The sequence below is a fragment of the Opisthocomus hoazin genome, chromosome 4 (assembly GCF_030867145.1).
Source record: "Opisthocomus hoazin isolate bOpiHoa1 chromosome 4, bOpiHoa1.hap1, whole genome shotgun sequence".
Lineage (NCBI taxonomy): Eukaryota > Metazoa > Chordata > Aves > Opisthocomiformes > Opisthocomidae > Opisthocomus > Opisthocomus hoazin.
The window spans coordinates 26,667,277-26,683,077 of NC_134417.1; the positions used below are offsets into that span (position 1 = coordinate 26,667,277).

The 15,801-nt window shown below is 49.5% G+C and overlaps 1 protein-coding gene across 2 annotated transcripts; it reads left to right on the plus strand.

Moving 5' to 3' along the window:
• Positions 1 to 1,861: 1,861 nt before the first annotated feature.
• Positions 1,862 to 14,831, plus strand: SPTSSB (serine palmitoyltransferase small subunit B). 2 transcript variants are annotated; one of them, XM_075418378.1, is made up of 2 exons: positions 1,862 to 1,988; positions 13,296 to 14,831. In XM_075418378.1, exon 2 carries the CDS (start codon positions 13,327 to 13,329, stop codon positions 13,567 to 13,569), a length of 243 nt encoding a protein of 80 aa, XP_075274493.1. In that variant the 5' UTR covers positions 1,862 to 1,988; positions 13,296 to 13,326; the 3' UTR covers positions 13,570 to 14,831. The 2 variants fall into 2 exon arrangements, with proteins under 2 accessions (XP_075274493.1, XP_075274494.1); XM_075418379.1 differs by lacking the exon at positions 1,862 to 1,988 and adding an exon at positions 2,086 to 2,110.
• The last annotated feature ends 970 nt before the right edge of the window (positions 14,832 to 15,801 follow it).

The following is a 15,801-nucleotide window of genomic DNA, read 5'->3' on the forward strand; positions in this document are numbered from 1 at the left end:
GGACCACCCTGCAGCGGGGGCTGCACTGGTAAACGCGAGGGATCTTCCAGGGTTTCTTTCGTTTCTTCCACGGTGCAAGCCAGCAGGCTTCTCCCGAGTCAGTGACAGGAGCAGGCAGCTCAGGGAGAAACCACTGGGGAAGGGAAAGAGCCTTCCCCCTCTCAGCAGCAACGCACAACAAATCAAACCACAGCCTCCTCTAGATTAAATCCTCTTCTAAGTCTCACGAAAGAGTTGTTAACCCTGAATTGGGTCAGGAGGCAGTTCTGACCACCCTAACTGGCGAGGTTCCTCGCTCTGGAAACACCAGTCCCTGAAACAGCAGCGGGGCTGCTGGGGCCCCGGCAGCCCTGTGGTGTCCGAAGGCAAACACCACTCGATTATCAGCAAATCTGCAATTCAGTGCAAGCCAAATCATTCTCTGTCTGACAAGACAGTGTGTGTCAAAAGACAAGTGCGAAGCATTCACCTACCCACTGAACCTTCATTTTATATGAATTTGCAAGTCCACCTAACGCAACCGCCAGCCGGACCGAGCGAAGCAAGACGGTAACAGCTCGTCATTGGGGTGATGGTGAGACTGTGGGGAAGGTGTTTGTAAACTCCTCTTTGAAAAACACCCCACCAACAGCTAAAGCTCTTCTGTGGACCAAGTGCTCTGATGACCGAGAATGCTTTCACAAGTATTTTTACAGGATTGGTGTAAGTGATACCCACCTGCTGCTGTACCACTGGCAAAATCTTGCCATTTCAAGCACCGTCATCATACTCCAGGACCGGCAGGAGGTCTGCTTCGAATTAGAAAGGGACACCACTATTTGTAAGTCTAAAACAAAGCCTCTGCTTAAGTATTTTTTAAGATCCAAGACCAAGCAAGCATCAGCTCTGCAGTCAACTTCCATAAAAACAGGAGCAGAAGAACGAGGCACTGTTCTCGCTGTATGTGCTGGGAACGAGAGCGTCACATCTGGTTACGCCTGTGCAGCTTTGTTTGTGTAAGCGCCTTTTAAAGAGATTAACTGAGGAAAGAGTATTTTTAAAGCATCATTAAAATCTGTTCAAATATTAAAAGAACTACTTTAATAACAGCGGTTACATCTGGCCCTTGAAACAGTTTCACAGAATCCCAGAATCCCAGCATGGCAGGGGTTGGCAGGGCCCTCTGTGGGTCACCCAGCCCAACCCCCTGCCCAAGCAGGGTCACCCAGAGCAGGCTGCACAGCACCGCGGCCAGGCGGGGCTGGAATATCTCCAGAGAAGGAGACTCCACAGCCTCCCTGGTCAGCCTGGGCCAGGGCTCCGTCACCCTCAGAGGGAAGAAGTTCTTCCTCGTGTTCAGCTGGAGCTTCCTCTGCTTCAGTTTGTGCCCATTGCCCCTTGTCCTGTCACTGGGCACTACTAGAAAGAGTCTGGCCCCGTCCTCCTGACACCCACCCTGCAGATATTTGTAGGCATTTCTAAGGTCCCCTCTCAGCCTTCTCTTCTCCAGGCTGAACAAGCCCAGCTCCCTCAGCCTCTCCTCATAAGAGAGATGCTCCAGTCCCCTCATCATCCTCGTAGCCCTCCGCTGGACTCTCTCCAGTAGCTCCTCATCTTTCTTGAACTGGGGCGCCCAGCACTGGACACAGCACTGCAGATGGGGCCTCCCCAGGGCAGAGCAGGGAGGGAGGAGAACCTCCCTCGACCTGCTGCCCACACTCCTCTTGATTCTTTTGCCCACCCCCCCCACCCCCCCCCTCCGGCGACCCGACAACCGCGTCACCGGCTCTGGCGTCACCGCACACGGGACAGCGCACGGCAGCGAGCAGCCGGCGGCCCCGCTCCCCGCAGCGACCCCGCTCCCCGCGGCAGGCCGCCCCGCAGCCCCGCAGCCCGCCGGTGCGGTCAGCGGATGCCGCCCACGGACGCGGGGAAGCGTTCGGAGGCGGCGAGCGGCCCCGCGCCGGGCCCCCGCGGGTTCCCCGCAGCCCGGCTCTGCGGCAGCGGAGGTGCGGGGCGGGGGGGGGGGCCGAGGCGAGCGGCGGGGGCAGGGCCGGGGCCGGGGGCGGCGCGGCGGGGCGGGGCGGGGCGGTGCGGGGGGTATTGAAGCGAGCGATACTCGGGGCGGCAGGTACTGAAGTGAGCGGTGCGCGGTGCGGTGCGGTGCGTACTGAAGCGGGCGGTGCGGAGGGTGTTGAACCGAGCAGGGTGCGGGGCGGTAGGTACTGAAGCGGGGTCGTGCGGTGGGCACTGAAGCGAGCGATGCGCAGCGCAGTAGGTCTTGAGGCAAGCGGTGTGGGGGGCAGTGCGGTGGGTGTTGAAGCGAGGGGTGCACAGGAGAGTGGGTATTGAAGTGAGCAGGGTGGTGCGGTGGGTATTGAAGGGAGCGGGGCGCGGTGTGGTGGGTATTAAAGCAAGCAATGCACAGGGCAGTGGGTATTGAAGCAAGCAGGGTGGTGTGGTAGGTACTGAAGCGAGCGGTGCGGGGCAGTGCGGTGGGTGTTGAAGCGAGGGGTGCACAGGAGAGTGGGTATTGAAGTGAGCAGGGTGGTGCGGTGGGTATTGAAGGGAGCGGGGCGCGGTGTGGTGGGTATTAAAGCAAGCAATGCACAGGGCAGTGGGTATTGAAGCAAGCAGGGTGGTGTGGTAGGTACTGAAGCGAGCGGTGCGGGGCAGTGGGTATTGAAGCGAGCGGTGCATGGTGCGGTGCGGTGGGTATTGAAGTGAGTGTTGCACAGGGCAGTGGGTATTGAAGCGAGCGGAGCGGTGCAGTAGGTATTGAAGCAAGCGGCGTGCGGGGCAGTGGGTACTGAAGCGAACGTGGTGGTGGGTATTGAAGCGAGCGGTGCACGGTGCGGGGCAGTGGGTATTGAAGCAAGCGGCACAGTGCGGTGGGTATTGAAGCGAGTGGAGTGGTGCGGTGGATACTGAAGCGAGCAGTGCATGGGGCAGTGGGTATTGAAGTGAGCGGGGTGGTGCGGTGGGTATTGAAGCGAGCGGTGTGTGGTGTGGCGTGGTGGGTATTGAAGCGAGCGGGGTGTGGGGCAGTGCGGTGGGTATTGAAGTGAACGATGCACAGGTCAGTGGGTATTGAAGCAAGCGGTGCGGGGCGGTGTGGTGGGTACTGAAGCGAGCAGTGGAGCGGTGCGCGGCATCCCATGGAGGTGCGGTGCGGTGAGGGCAGCACAGGGCCCTGGCTTTGCCGTGGCGAGGGGCGGTGGGCAGGCATCCCCTGCTCAGCTTGGCCAAGGGCATCGCTGGCCCTGGGCTCCCCCAAACCGGTGGCCTTGGCCAAGCGGAGCCACAAGCGGCTCGGGCATCAGCGCTGGAGCAAAGGCCTGGGAGCAGGAGTGGCAGCAGCAAAGCTTCTGGGATTTGCTCCAGGAGCCTTCCTGAAGGTGGCTGGTGGCATTACAGAAGGTCCAACAGCCTTCAGCTTGGGCTCTCCGGACTTGTTGCTGTAGACCCGCAGTCAGGGGTCTCCAGGTTTGGTTGCTGATGCAGCCGTCAGGAAGATGGCTTGCCTGAGCAGGGATTCACTGGAGGCAAGTCAAACACCTAGAAATGAAAAGGTTGATATAAAATAGGTGGGGAGTGGTGGAGGGGAGAAGATGAAGGTGCTGCTCATACCGGTGTGGTGGCAATACTCATTTTTTGCAGATTTCTGCTTTTTCTTAGAGTTGCTGGTTGCTTCCAGTAATCCTTCAGTGCCAAGAGTACCTCCCCGCTGTGTCAGCAGAGTTGGGACAGCATAGAGGAGAATCCCTGTAATAACTGCTGCTACTTCGCTTAACCCACACGCGCAGCACTTTTTGAACTGTGTCTTTTAAAAAGATTTAAGAATTGGGATGCTTGCTTATCTTTTGCTCATGAATATCACCAGTGTGGCACGAATAACTGCATCTCGAGAGCAGTTCTGCAAGTCCATGGAGCGATTTCTAGATGGTGTGGTTTTGGCAGAGGAATGCGGGGAGACTCTGCACAGAGTGTGTACGCTGCTCATCGAGCAGCAGTGGGAGACAGAATCATAGAATGGTTTGGGTTGGAAGGGACCTTAAAGCTCATCTGGTTCCAACCCCCCTGCCATGAGCAGGGACATCTTCCACCAGATCAGGTTGCTCAGAGCTCCATCCAACCTGGCCTTGAACCCTGCCAGCGAGGGGGCAGCCACAGCTTCTCTGGGCAACCTGGGCCAGTGTTCCACCACCCTCATCATGGTGAAGAATTTCTTCCTAATATCTCATCTAAATCTGCCCTCTTTTAGTTTACAGCCATTCCCCCTTGTCCTCTCACTACACACCCTTGTGAAAAGTCCCTCTCCATGAAAGGGTGTCTGGAGAGCAGCTCAGGGCCTCGGGAATACTTGCTCCATCACCTCTGTGCCCAAAACCTGTGCAGGACACGGGATGTAGTGGACGGCACCAAGACTCAGGTGCTCCAGCTGGCTGCTAGGAAGAAGCATCCATTGCTCTGCAGTATGTTCTGTGGATCCCATTTTTCCCCAGCTTTTAATTCATGCAGTAGTCGGGTACCTCAAGCCTGGCCACGCTCCTGGTGTCGGGCCAAGCGAGTGCTCCCCAAACCAGCATCCCGGGAGGAGAGGAGCCCGCCGGGGCCGGGCTGCGACACGATGCTCGGCTGTGTCCCCGCGGAGGGGAACCCGCCTTGCCCCGCGTAGGCCAGCACTCGCTTCTCGGCTCCCACTCGTACACAGGCACGTGCAAAGCGCCTGAAGTTGGATGTCAGCAGGGGACAGACCTCCTCCTTTCTCTTCACCAGTGCTGTCCGCTCTAGTTCAATGCAACGTAACCCAGACCCGGCCGCTTTTCGGGAGAAATCGGCACGGCGGCACGTTGCAGCTTTGAAGAGCCTTGTCTTGCCCCGCTGCCCAGCCAAACCAGGGTATTTCTTGTGTCCTCTCCTCCAAAAATTAGGGGTGGCTTTGCTCTCCTTCTCTTGCTTGAAGGTTATTCTGCTGTTTCAATAGCCTTCTGTGTTCAAAACTGTTTGCTCACAGGGATGAAGTGGCCTGCAAAGGAAGTTGTTCCTTATATATAAGCAGTTGTTATATAAGTTGTATATAAGTTGTTCCTTACTGCATATACAGGGTTAAATCAGTTTCTGGGAAAAATGTCAGTCCCCTTTTACTTCTTGTCTCTTGCAAGTATCTCACTTGATTGTTCTTCTCCCCTTTCAGACTGGCATGGTGCAACACTGCTTGCTTTCATTAGATCTCAAAGGAGATGCACTTGCACAAGAGTTCGGTACCTGTTCCACTAATACCTGTCATAACTATGACAGCATTCACCTTCTCATATTACATATAACCCAAGACCAGCTATTATTTTCAGATGCTTCAGAAATGACTCAGAGCAAACCAAAGTCATCTGAATAAAATAAAAACGACATCTGAAAGTAAATCTTTTGGTAGAGCCCAAACAGATATTTTGTTTATCGAGTGATGTGTTTACACAACCTTCTGAACTTTAAAGTCTCTCAAGGATCTAGCCAATGTCCCAAATCTGAAAAGTCTCGCAGGAACTGAGGCTCGTCACCAAGTGCAAAGCCCAGACCCCTCCAAGATACCTCCTGGAACAGTTCTTCAAGAACTCTCAAGTATTTACAATTTAAACCTGGTGCTAGTCTCTAGTCACAAATTTGAGGTCTTGCTTGGGAATCAGCTCTGTTCAAAACCATGTTAATGAACTATGCTTACACTGGAAATACAGGGAAAGCTTGCCCTGAGATTTCAACTTGCCAGTTTACCTGTCCTCTCTGGCAGAGCTTAGCACCAGAGGCCAGTTCTGCTCCAACACGCACATCCTGTCGCAGGGGGAGTACTCAGAGCCCAGAACACACTCAGCTCAAAGCTGGAAAGGAAGGGGTTTGTATGCGAATTTGTAAGCAGCAGCTAGTTATGTAAGAAAACAACTGAGGAAACTTCAGGGGAGGGAAGAACAGAAAATTCTTTGAAAAATTAATTTGGCCTTGGAAGAAAATGGGACAGAGCTGCTCCAAGAATGTTTTTGTTCCAGAGAAGCTGCATCCTCTCCTTCCTCCACGCCTGAATGCAGAGAAAGGAGAGTGCGCCAATAAATCAGCCAGACTTCAAAGTTAGGAGGAGTTGATTTTTTTAAAAATGGTTTTTTTTGCTAGGAGCAGCCTGCAGTTTTCAGGGAGTAGTTAAGGCACGAAATCTGTCTAAACGTTCACTGTTTTCAGTTGCTGTGCTGCTGCTTGAATAGCTGGGAGCCTCTCTCCAACTGACATCCCTATGGGTGCTGCAGATCATCCTCTCCCTTCTTGAGGGTCAATGGTTTATATATCAGATTTAAAATAACTTGCTGCATGGTTGCAGGCAATCATACGCTCCATCTGTGTACTGAAGTTCACTGAAGAATCATAGAATAGAATCATAGAATGGTAAGGGCTGGAAGGGACCTTAAAGATCATCTGGTTCCAACCCCCCTGCCATGAGCAGGGACATCTTCCACCAGACCAGGTTGCTCAGAGCTCCATCTAGGTCTACTGCAATCCAGGTGGAGACCACCAATACCAGGTGGTAAGAGTCCATTTGCTCCAGTTAGATGCGTCCATGCAGCTGAATCCCAGCACCAGACTGCTGCTTGGGACCTCAGTGTTACTGCAGAGCACACACCTGAGGACCAGGTTTGTGTTTGGAGCTGGAGACGAGGAAGTCTGGGTCAGATTTTGTGCAGGTGTGGCATCACCCCTCCCGTGGTGCCACTCGATGAGTCTTTTGCTGCCTTGTTTGGAGCTACTAAAGGTAGAAGGAAGTCTTTTTGTCAAGAGGGAAAGGTGTTTGTTAGACAGAATCACAGAAACACAGAATGGTAGGGGTTGGAAGGGACCTCTGTGGGTCATCTAGTCCAACCCTCCTGCCGAAGCAGGGTCACCTACAGTAGGCTGCACAGGACCTTGTCCAGGCGGGTCTGGAATATCTCCAGAGAAGGAGACTCCACAACCTCCCTGGTCAGCCTGGGCCAGGGCTCCGTCACCCTCAGAGGGAAGAAGTTCTTCCTCGTGTTCAGACGGAACTTCCTCTGCTTCAGTTTGTGCCCATTGCCCCTTGACCTGTCGCTGGGCACTACTGAAAAGAGCTTGGCCCCATCCTCCTGACACCCACCCTTCAGATATTTGTAAGTATATATTAGGTCCCCTCTCAGCCTTCTCTTCTCCAGGCTGAACAAGCCCAGCTCCCTCAGCCTCTCCTCGTAGGAGAGATGCTGCTGTCCCCTCATCATCCTCGTAGCCCTCCGCTGGACTCTCTCCAGTAGCTCTTAGGCCTCATATGCATGAGTAGACTCTTCGGTCTCGTATGCATGATGAAACTTTTTCCATGTAAAAGAAATAAAATAGCACCCACATGCTTCCACTAAGGTCAGCAGGAAGGACAGTTGGTGTTGAGAGATTCAGAAGATGTTGGAGTTCCTTCTGAGCAAGGTAAAGCAGAAAAGTGGCTGAAAACGCCGTTGCCTTTTCTGCCTTACTGTTTCCACTCCTAAAGTATTTTTTCACTCCTGGAAGACTTTTTTTTTTCCCAAAAAACCGCCATAGGCACAGTCACAGCACATTCACCTGCGTGCAGAATGTCCAAGTCATGTACAGCAATAAAATTTTACCAGCTCTGAGCTTCGTTCCGGTGTTGCATGGATGGTGGCCGAGTTTACAGCCCCGGCAGCAGAGGAGCTGGCAGCAGCGTACGGCCCAGCACGCGCTGAGGTGCTGACGCAGGAAGGTGGATGCTGAGGAGGAGAAACCGGAGACGGCCTCACTGCCGCTCTGCGTTTTCACGCCAGAATTAGAGGGGGCGGGGGGGGGTGCTTATTAAAATCTATATGCAAAGATATTGTTAATGAGCATAGCTGTCCACAGCGGGAGCTGTGCTGGGATTACTGCTGGTGTTCTCGTGCACATTGTTTGGCGTTACCTCCCCGGGAAAACAAGCTTTAGGGTACAGTTCCACATCCCCGTGTGAGCACTGCAGTAACCTGAGGGTTCTGCTGTCCGTCGGCACTGGGCAGCTCCCTGGGCTGAGCTGATGCTGTACGGCCACGGGCCACGCTGCGTACGGGCAACCTGAGCAGCACAGATGCAGCAGAGGAACCGCCTGAGGCAGCGTCCCTGGGAAATGCCGGCGTTCGGATTCTCAGCTCAATTTTAGCTGCTGCCTCATCTAAATTTTTTCCCGATTTCTTCCCGAATACTGGTCCACAGGACCTGTATTTCATTCCTCAAGTGCTATGCTTGGTGCTCACTGAATAAAACCTATCAAAGCAAATGCATAATGGACTGGGAACGTGAATCCCTTTGGCGCTCTGTTTGCACTCACAGAAACATCGGTCTACATGACATCAGTGGGTTCATCCCAGAGTTACGTTACACTGAGGGGGACAAGACTGGTGCCTTGGGTAAGTCAGGATATTCGGACTGAGTAACAGCAGAACAAGCCCATCTAACACAGTAAAACTGCAAATTAGCAAGAAGAGATAACTAACTTGCAGAAAGAACATGTATTTCAATACCTGTTGACTATCCATTCCTCTTCTAACAGCTGAAATTATTTACATATCAGACAACTTTAAAATAATTACTGCACTTTGCCTCGTCACATCTGCCATTGGGAGCTTGCTCCACGTTGTAGGTGTCCTGCATATGAGACCACGTACAAGTCTCCGGGGCCCGTGGTGGGATTTTCCTTAAGCTTCAGCACGAGTGCAGTCCCTTAGGATTCTGCAAAACCGCCCAGCTCTTGCTTCTGTGCTATCGCAGCAATTAGCTAGCAAATGGCCAGTATTTAGCCAATTAAATATTTGCATTTTGGGGATGGACTGCTTGCCTGCTTGTTTTTCCTTCCTACCTTGTTTACAACACTTGGCTCTGCTTTACGTTCAAAGCATCGGAGACCACTCGTTTAATGATTACGGGGCTATCTCCACCTTCAGGGTTTGCCTCTCCCCATCTAGATAAACTTATCTAGACCTGAATATGTGTTGGAAACCCCGTTTCTCTGTACGTGTAACTCAACCAAACTCTCCTGCTGAGGGCGTAAGGTGTTTTGCAAGCATTCTTTGGAAACCAGTCTATCCCAGTTCCCCTGCAAGCATGTTTCTTTCCACAGGAATTTCCCAGCAGGTGCATTTTGCCAGGTGCTGCCCAGCCACCCCTCAGAGTTGCAGACTGCCAGGGTGAACAAAGCCTCCAAAACCCTGTCGCTCAAAGCCAAAATGACATACTGAAGTACCCAGCACTGGCATCTTCAGGTTACAACTCCAAACACTAGCTCTAACACTGGGAACTAAGGTTATTAATAAAGAAATTTCTGAGATAAGGCATGCTTTTAAATGAAACCTGGGGGTTTTTTGATGATAATTTTATAATCAGAGACATGTGTCAACAAGCAAGAAAATCAGGCCGCGACTTAAAACAATAGGAGCTGCTTTACAGGTTTCTCTTCTTGCTTTTTCTGCTTGGAGGTGAAATTGCTGAAAATAATTTGAATATTGCTTAATGGCTTTAGAAGCTGAATTCTATTCATTTTATTCATAGCTGATTGTAACAGTCCCAAGGCCTCTGAACAGGAAGGCATTTCCACAACACAACTCAATACTTAAGTTCAAATTTGTAGACAAATGAGCTCTCAGTTAAAATTGCATACCAGCAAATTATCTCCTGTTCTGGAATATCAGGAGCTGAGGAGCCAAACATGCAGGACCCTTTCAACTCCGAGCACCAGCTGATCGCAACATTAATGTAATCAGAACCAGCAATGCTTAGAAACGTAAGCAGAAGCCTCTCTGGGACAAGCCCTGTTTAAAATACAGAATTTGTAGCCTCAAGAATTTCTGTTTGTCTAGTGATCTGCCATTCCCTTTGATTATAGCTACGTGGTCATTGGCCTGGGCGGTCAGGCTGCCCGAGACCCCTGGAGGTGTGGAGCTTTGGGCTGTTGCTCCTGCTTAAAACTGGCCTTGAATTCATGCAAAAGGCGTACCTTCAGAAAAGGTATCTATGTCACAGTAACACAGTGGATTCTTGTATCTCTTTGACTGAGCGGCTGGTTTAAGATGGCTTTTTTAATTCCTTCTCTCCTATGTTTTCCTTTTATAAATTATGCATCTAGAATTGCATTATCCCAAGGCGTCCTTCGTGTCTGCTGTGTTTCCAAGACAGTCCTGCTAACAGAGAACATCTCTGGGTTAGATTAAATGCAATGGAAGTGTGTTAGCGGTGAGGACAGGGACTGTAATTTGACTGTTTCTCTTTTACTTATCTCAGCCTCTATCAGTGATGTGGAGACCGCGCAGCCGCTGCATTAAGGCAGCTTGCATTCTTGCTGGTAGTCCTGGGAGCCCCGTTACAGGCGTGCCTGGGGATGGGGTTATTCCCCCGGGGCCATGAACTGGAAGAACCAAAGAAACACAGGCTGGCTGCTAGGACTCAGCGGCCGAGCTGAACGGAAACACAGTCCCCAGGCTGGAGAAAGTGTAACAGGGGCTTTGGTATAAATCAAAAGGTCTGCTCCTTATTTTAATTACTTCATACTTAATTCATGTAACCCTCCAGGACAGCAATGACTAGTAAGTGATAGTGGTGCATCTGTAGCCTGGTAGACTGGTCTAATACCAGTAAAATCAGGCTGGGGGATTTTTTTCCTGCCTTTGGCTTTTCCTTATACCAGCTCTGTATTGAGCTACACAAGTGTATGTGCCGCTGTGGGCAGAAAGCTCCCTTAGCCTGGGACCTCTCCCCTCAGCATCCCTCCGATAACCTTGTAGCCTTCATGCGCCAGTCAGGCTTAACAGGTATTTCCCCAAGAAAGGTATGAGTTTAACTAGCACAGGTATAACCCCAGTGTAAATACCATAATCCTGATAGTGCGAGAGGGCCCTTATCATTTTCCTTTCAATTGCATAGGAGCCAGCTTAACCTGCTCATTGAAGAATGCTGCTCTTTCTGCAGAAGGTACAAATAGAGACACTTTTGGCTCCCAGTGCGTCGCAGTTTGCCAGCCATGCCATTTTTATTACAAGCTTTGCAATATTTACAAGGCTTTAAGGCCTCTCTTGAGTTCTGCCTGTAATACTTTATCTGAAAGGAATCATCTTCCGTTCATACCAAGCCAGGAACGAGTGGTGGCCTTTCTCCCCAGCCTGTACCCTTGCAAACAAAGCTGTTCACAGCAAAGACCATCACCGCTAGATTTAAAATGGAAGCGATCTGCCCCCCAGAAGCACTGCGGGCAGGCTCTTGGTCAAGGAGGTGTAGTCCAGGAGACATGGGGAAGATGGAAGTGAAGGAAACGGACTGCTGTGGGAGGAGGAGGGGAAAAAACATATTGGGGAAGGTACTGATGGTTGGAGGACACAGAAGAGGGGCTGGTGGAACGTAAAGGCTGGGTGGGCGATGGGGCAAGCACAGAAATTTTTCTGCATAAAAATCCACGAACACAAACAAGCCTCTCTCCCTGTTTTAATGCACGGTGTTTACACCTTCACTGTGCTTCTTGCCAGCAAAGAGGCTGCGTTCATGGGGGTGCTGAGAGTTGAGGAGCCACTGGGGAACAGATACGAGGAGGTCTGGACAGGAAGCCGAGGGATGGGAGGAGAAACACCGGGAGAGGAACCAGCACGTGGACGTAGGAGGGGGAGCAAAGGCAGTCAGCTCCCTTCTCGACAGCGCCGGACGGGCACTCGGAGTGCCAATTCCATCAGTCTGCCACACTTAGGGGGAGCCTGCAGCTGTGGTCTGCCCAAAGAAGAAGGGGCAAAAATCTAACTTAGAGCATCTCCAAATCTACCTTAGAGGATCTCCAGACAGCAAGGTGTAAGCTAGGCTGGCAGGATGCTCCGTTTGCGAAGTAATACGGGAATGTTGAACCTTAATAACTGACAGTATCGGTGACCAAAAGGGAGAAAGATGGAGAAATACGATCCGTCAAGGTGTGTGGACTTCACAGCGCATCCCCCGGACAAAAATTTTACACATCGCTACCCAAAGTAAAGCTGTTCCAAAACAAAGCAGGCGTCCTTTCTATTGGTAATTTGTTTTCCCTTCTGTAAATACCCACATACCACCAGAATATACTGTACCGCCTCCAGAGGCAATAAACCACTGAAAATTGTAATATAATTGCCCTATACCAGTGGCCCATCATTATTTCAATCACAGGCTACAAATTTTCCGGTGCTACTTTAGTATTTCTTGCCGTGAGGGACAATTCTGTTGGCCAAAATTCACAAGACAGGGGGGACATGACATGTCCAAGCATTTCTGCTCCTGACATTTTAGGCAACAGAAGTGTAGAACAATATGATACATTGGAAAGTTTTCCAGCAGGACTAAAATCAGCTTTATTCCCTTTCACTGTAGGCCGACCTGGTCAGCAGGCATGTCCTTAAATTCAACCTCAAAATACAGGAGTCCCTCTGCAAAGCCTCCTACAGTTGCTTATCATTCTGTCTCCGTATTTGCTCTAAATAGATGTTTTTAGCCTGTATTTCAAGATTATTTAAAATACTGAAAAGCAATTTTAACGAAAAACAGTGGAAGGCAAAACCCATTTCCCAGTTAATACTTGCTCAGCCATTCTCCTTTCTGTGTGGAGATGGCAACAATGAACGCTTAAAGGTATTACCTGAGAGGAAGATCTTTCCTAGACTTGTATGTTTCATTAAATACTCTTTTATTCTGTAATGTATCTTATTTCTTTGGAATGAACTGAAAAAACTTCTTAGACTATTTGAGATTACTTTTTTCCCTCCCTTTCACAGCTTGTCTTTTCTTTATTCCCAACAACTGCAGAATGATACAAATTATTATCAGAAGTCAGCAGAGGAGTTTTTACAGAGCAGCTCTTTTCATCTCACTTTTATTCCAAAGCGTATGAGTCTGCCATCCATGTTTATGGAAGCTGGCCCAAAGCCTTCCCTTTTACATGCGTATCTCCCCGACTTCCACGTGAACCCTGTGTCTCTGTCAGCTAACGCGGTGTTAACTCCCGCTGTAGAATGAACAACAAAACACCCTGATCATCACAACTTAGGAACTGAGAGTGCCCAACCTACGCAGCTTCAGTACCCGCAAGCAGCAGTTGCTGGATCCAAGGGTCGTTTTCCTCTGCTCCAGGGCAGCAGAGGCTGGTGATGGCGCCGACGCGTTATTGCTGTCTGAACTTCATTTTACATAACAATTACACGTGGTGCCAAGCTCGAAATGATGGTCACCGCATCATTTGTTAGTTCCAGGGCGTTCTTTCCACTGCAGCTGTAATTCAGACTTCTCTATCGTTACAGGCCATCTTCTCAAAATCACTGAAAGCTGAAGATGGATATTAAGCGCGTGAAGGACTCTCTCTATTGGCTGTACTACCAGTACCTACTGATCACCTGCAGCTACGTGCTGGAGCCCTGGGAGCAGTCCATGTTCCACACCATCACTGTGACTGTTTTCGCTATGGTGGTGTACACGGCTTACGTCTTCATCCCCATCCACGTCCGCCTGGCTTTTGAGTTCTTCTCCCAGATATTCGGAGGCCAGCCCGAAAGCACGGTTTCCATCGTGAACTGAACTTGCCTGAGTAGTGATCAGCAGCTCTTGCAACTTGTGAAATGCAATGTCTTCTTCGACTTTGTGTATTTATTCTGAAGCGGTTTTGCAGTTCTGAAAATACTGTTTTCTCTTACAAAACATGGCTTGCTTAATTACCGTAGCTGAAAAGCAGAATAATACACCAATTGCTGGCTGCACGGTCCCTGTTAAATGAAACCCAGGCCAGCTTTGCTGTGTGACAATGAAACACATCACCCGGAATGTCACGCTTACCTAACACTCAACCGGCTCCCACTTTCAGCACCTTAATTTAATCACACTGGCATGTATGAACCAGCAAAGACTGTTTATGATGGCGGTGAGGAGGGGTGCTACACGCTTTACACACAAAGAATTTCTGCCAACAGAGTGCAGTGGCAAAATACACCATGCCTGCTTTGACCCAGGTTAGGGAATAGAAGGAGATGAGTACAACACAGCATGATTTGTGTACTGATATCTGGCTAGTTAATGACTTCTGTTTTTTAATGGATGGGAGAAGAAATTGGAGGAGAAGGTAATAGGAGTATGAACTTGAATCCAACTTGTTGCATCCAAGTTCCTGCATCTGAGTTTAGATGGTCTCAGATAGTAAAAACCCCCATATTACAGGTAATCTTGCAGTTCACTGAAAATGACAGAAAGAACCAGAACTGGCTTTGTTTCAGTGCACTCCTGCCTTCTTTGATAAAAAAAGAGACATCTTTTCTTTCTGCTCCCATTCACCAAGGCACGCAAAGTGCGTGTCTGCACCAGAGGAAGATGATCCAGAAAACAGAGTGGAAGTGATATTTTAATAACTGCAGGGAAGCCTGAGTGCTTAAAGAGATCTCCTTTATAAAGAAGAAAAGAGATTTATTTTAGTTGCCTGTGGGGAGTTTCTTGAATAATGGAAGGTTTGTTTGGTTTTCACTCTACACCTAAATCAAAAGTCAATGCCAGATCCTAAGTTACAGCTACACAGTGCATGTTATCTAACAGCTGATGCTACTGTTACTAGAAGCGAGAGGTGCAAAATGTAAATAGCTTTCAAATGATGTTTGCACAGTTCTAGGATTAAAAAAAAAAAAACCCTCTTAACTTATCAAGCTGCAGTGGGGTCCTGCATGCTTAAAAGAACAAAGTTTGTTTGGAAATTAAGACATGTTTTGAAGGTTGAACAGATCTGAACATGTGTATGCAGTTTTTTCAGAAAAAAAATAAATTTTGTTCTTCAGGAACAGCATTTTGGTGCATGACTCAGCTCTTCCTCTATTTTCTATTTGTTCATAAATAACCTGGATGTGTGTGGGCCAGGCTGACGCCACGGCAGACAGACTATTTTGTTGCGAATGTTTTTGGGCAAGGTTTCAGAGCTGCTTAAATGGACCCATGTGTGGACTGCCGTGTCCATCCTCGTTAGTGCTCCAGCCTGAGACCTCTCCTCTCTCTGGTGGTGAGGGAGGGAAAAGCAAAAAAAAAAAACCAACAACAAACCAAACCCGAAACTTCATTGAAGATCCTGCTCCGAAGACCTGTTCACAAGGTCCTGAAGGCAACTCTTGGAGACGCACAGGTCTTCTGCTTGCAAGGAGCCACGTCCATCCCATCCCAGTTGCTAGTTGTGCTCAGGTTCTGGCTCACACCGGAGCCACTTGTTCATATCGCCAATACAAGCAGATCATGGATGTGCCTGAATTCTCTTGCGGACAGTCACCAGCGTGCTTCAAAGTAAGGCAACAAATCCCGGTGTGTGCTGGTGGCACAACTGCATGGTTTAGGCTGAAATGGGAGCCAAAGGCTTAGCTGTCGTATCAGTGGAGTCACAGCTGTTAACCTGCAAATATGAGGTACCAAGCTGTGATCACACTTACAGTAATAAACAGAGCATTGGAGGAGACGAAAAATGTCAAGTACCTGTGAAAATTTCTGTGGAAGCAGCCTATGCAATAGAATAAAAGTAACAACCCAAATGGTGGAGGTGAAAAACTGAAAATATTTACCTAGCAAGTTGGTGCTTGAACCAAAAATACTTCCCAATATTCTGCTCTCAAAAGATTCTACTTTTTAACTAGACAACATGATGATGTAAATGCCATGGCATCTCCTCATTAATCTTGTTTCCAATAACATTTTATTTTTTAATTTCTCTTTTATTTTTTAATTTCTAATAAAAAGGTTATTTCTTCCCAGCAGCCTCAAACAGAACTGACCTGCCTTCAGGAGTACAAG

What these genes read in the sequence shown, in the direction of transcription:
- SPTSSB (XM_075418378.1), top strand. Translation starts at nt 13,327, where the DNA reads ATGGATATTAAGCGCGTGAAGGACTCTCTCTATTGGCTGTACTACCAG.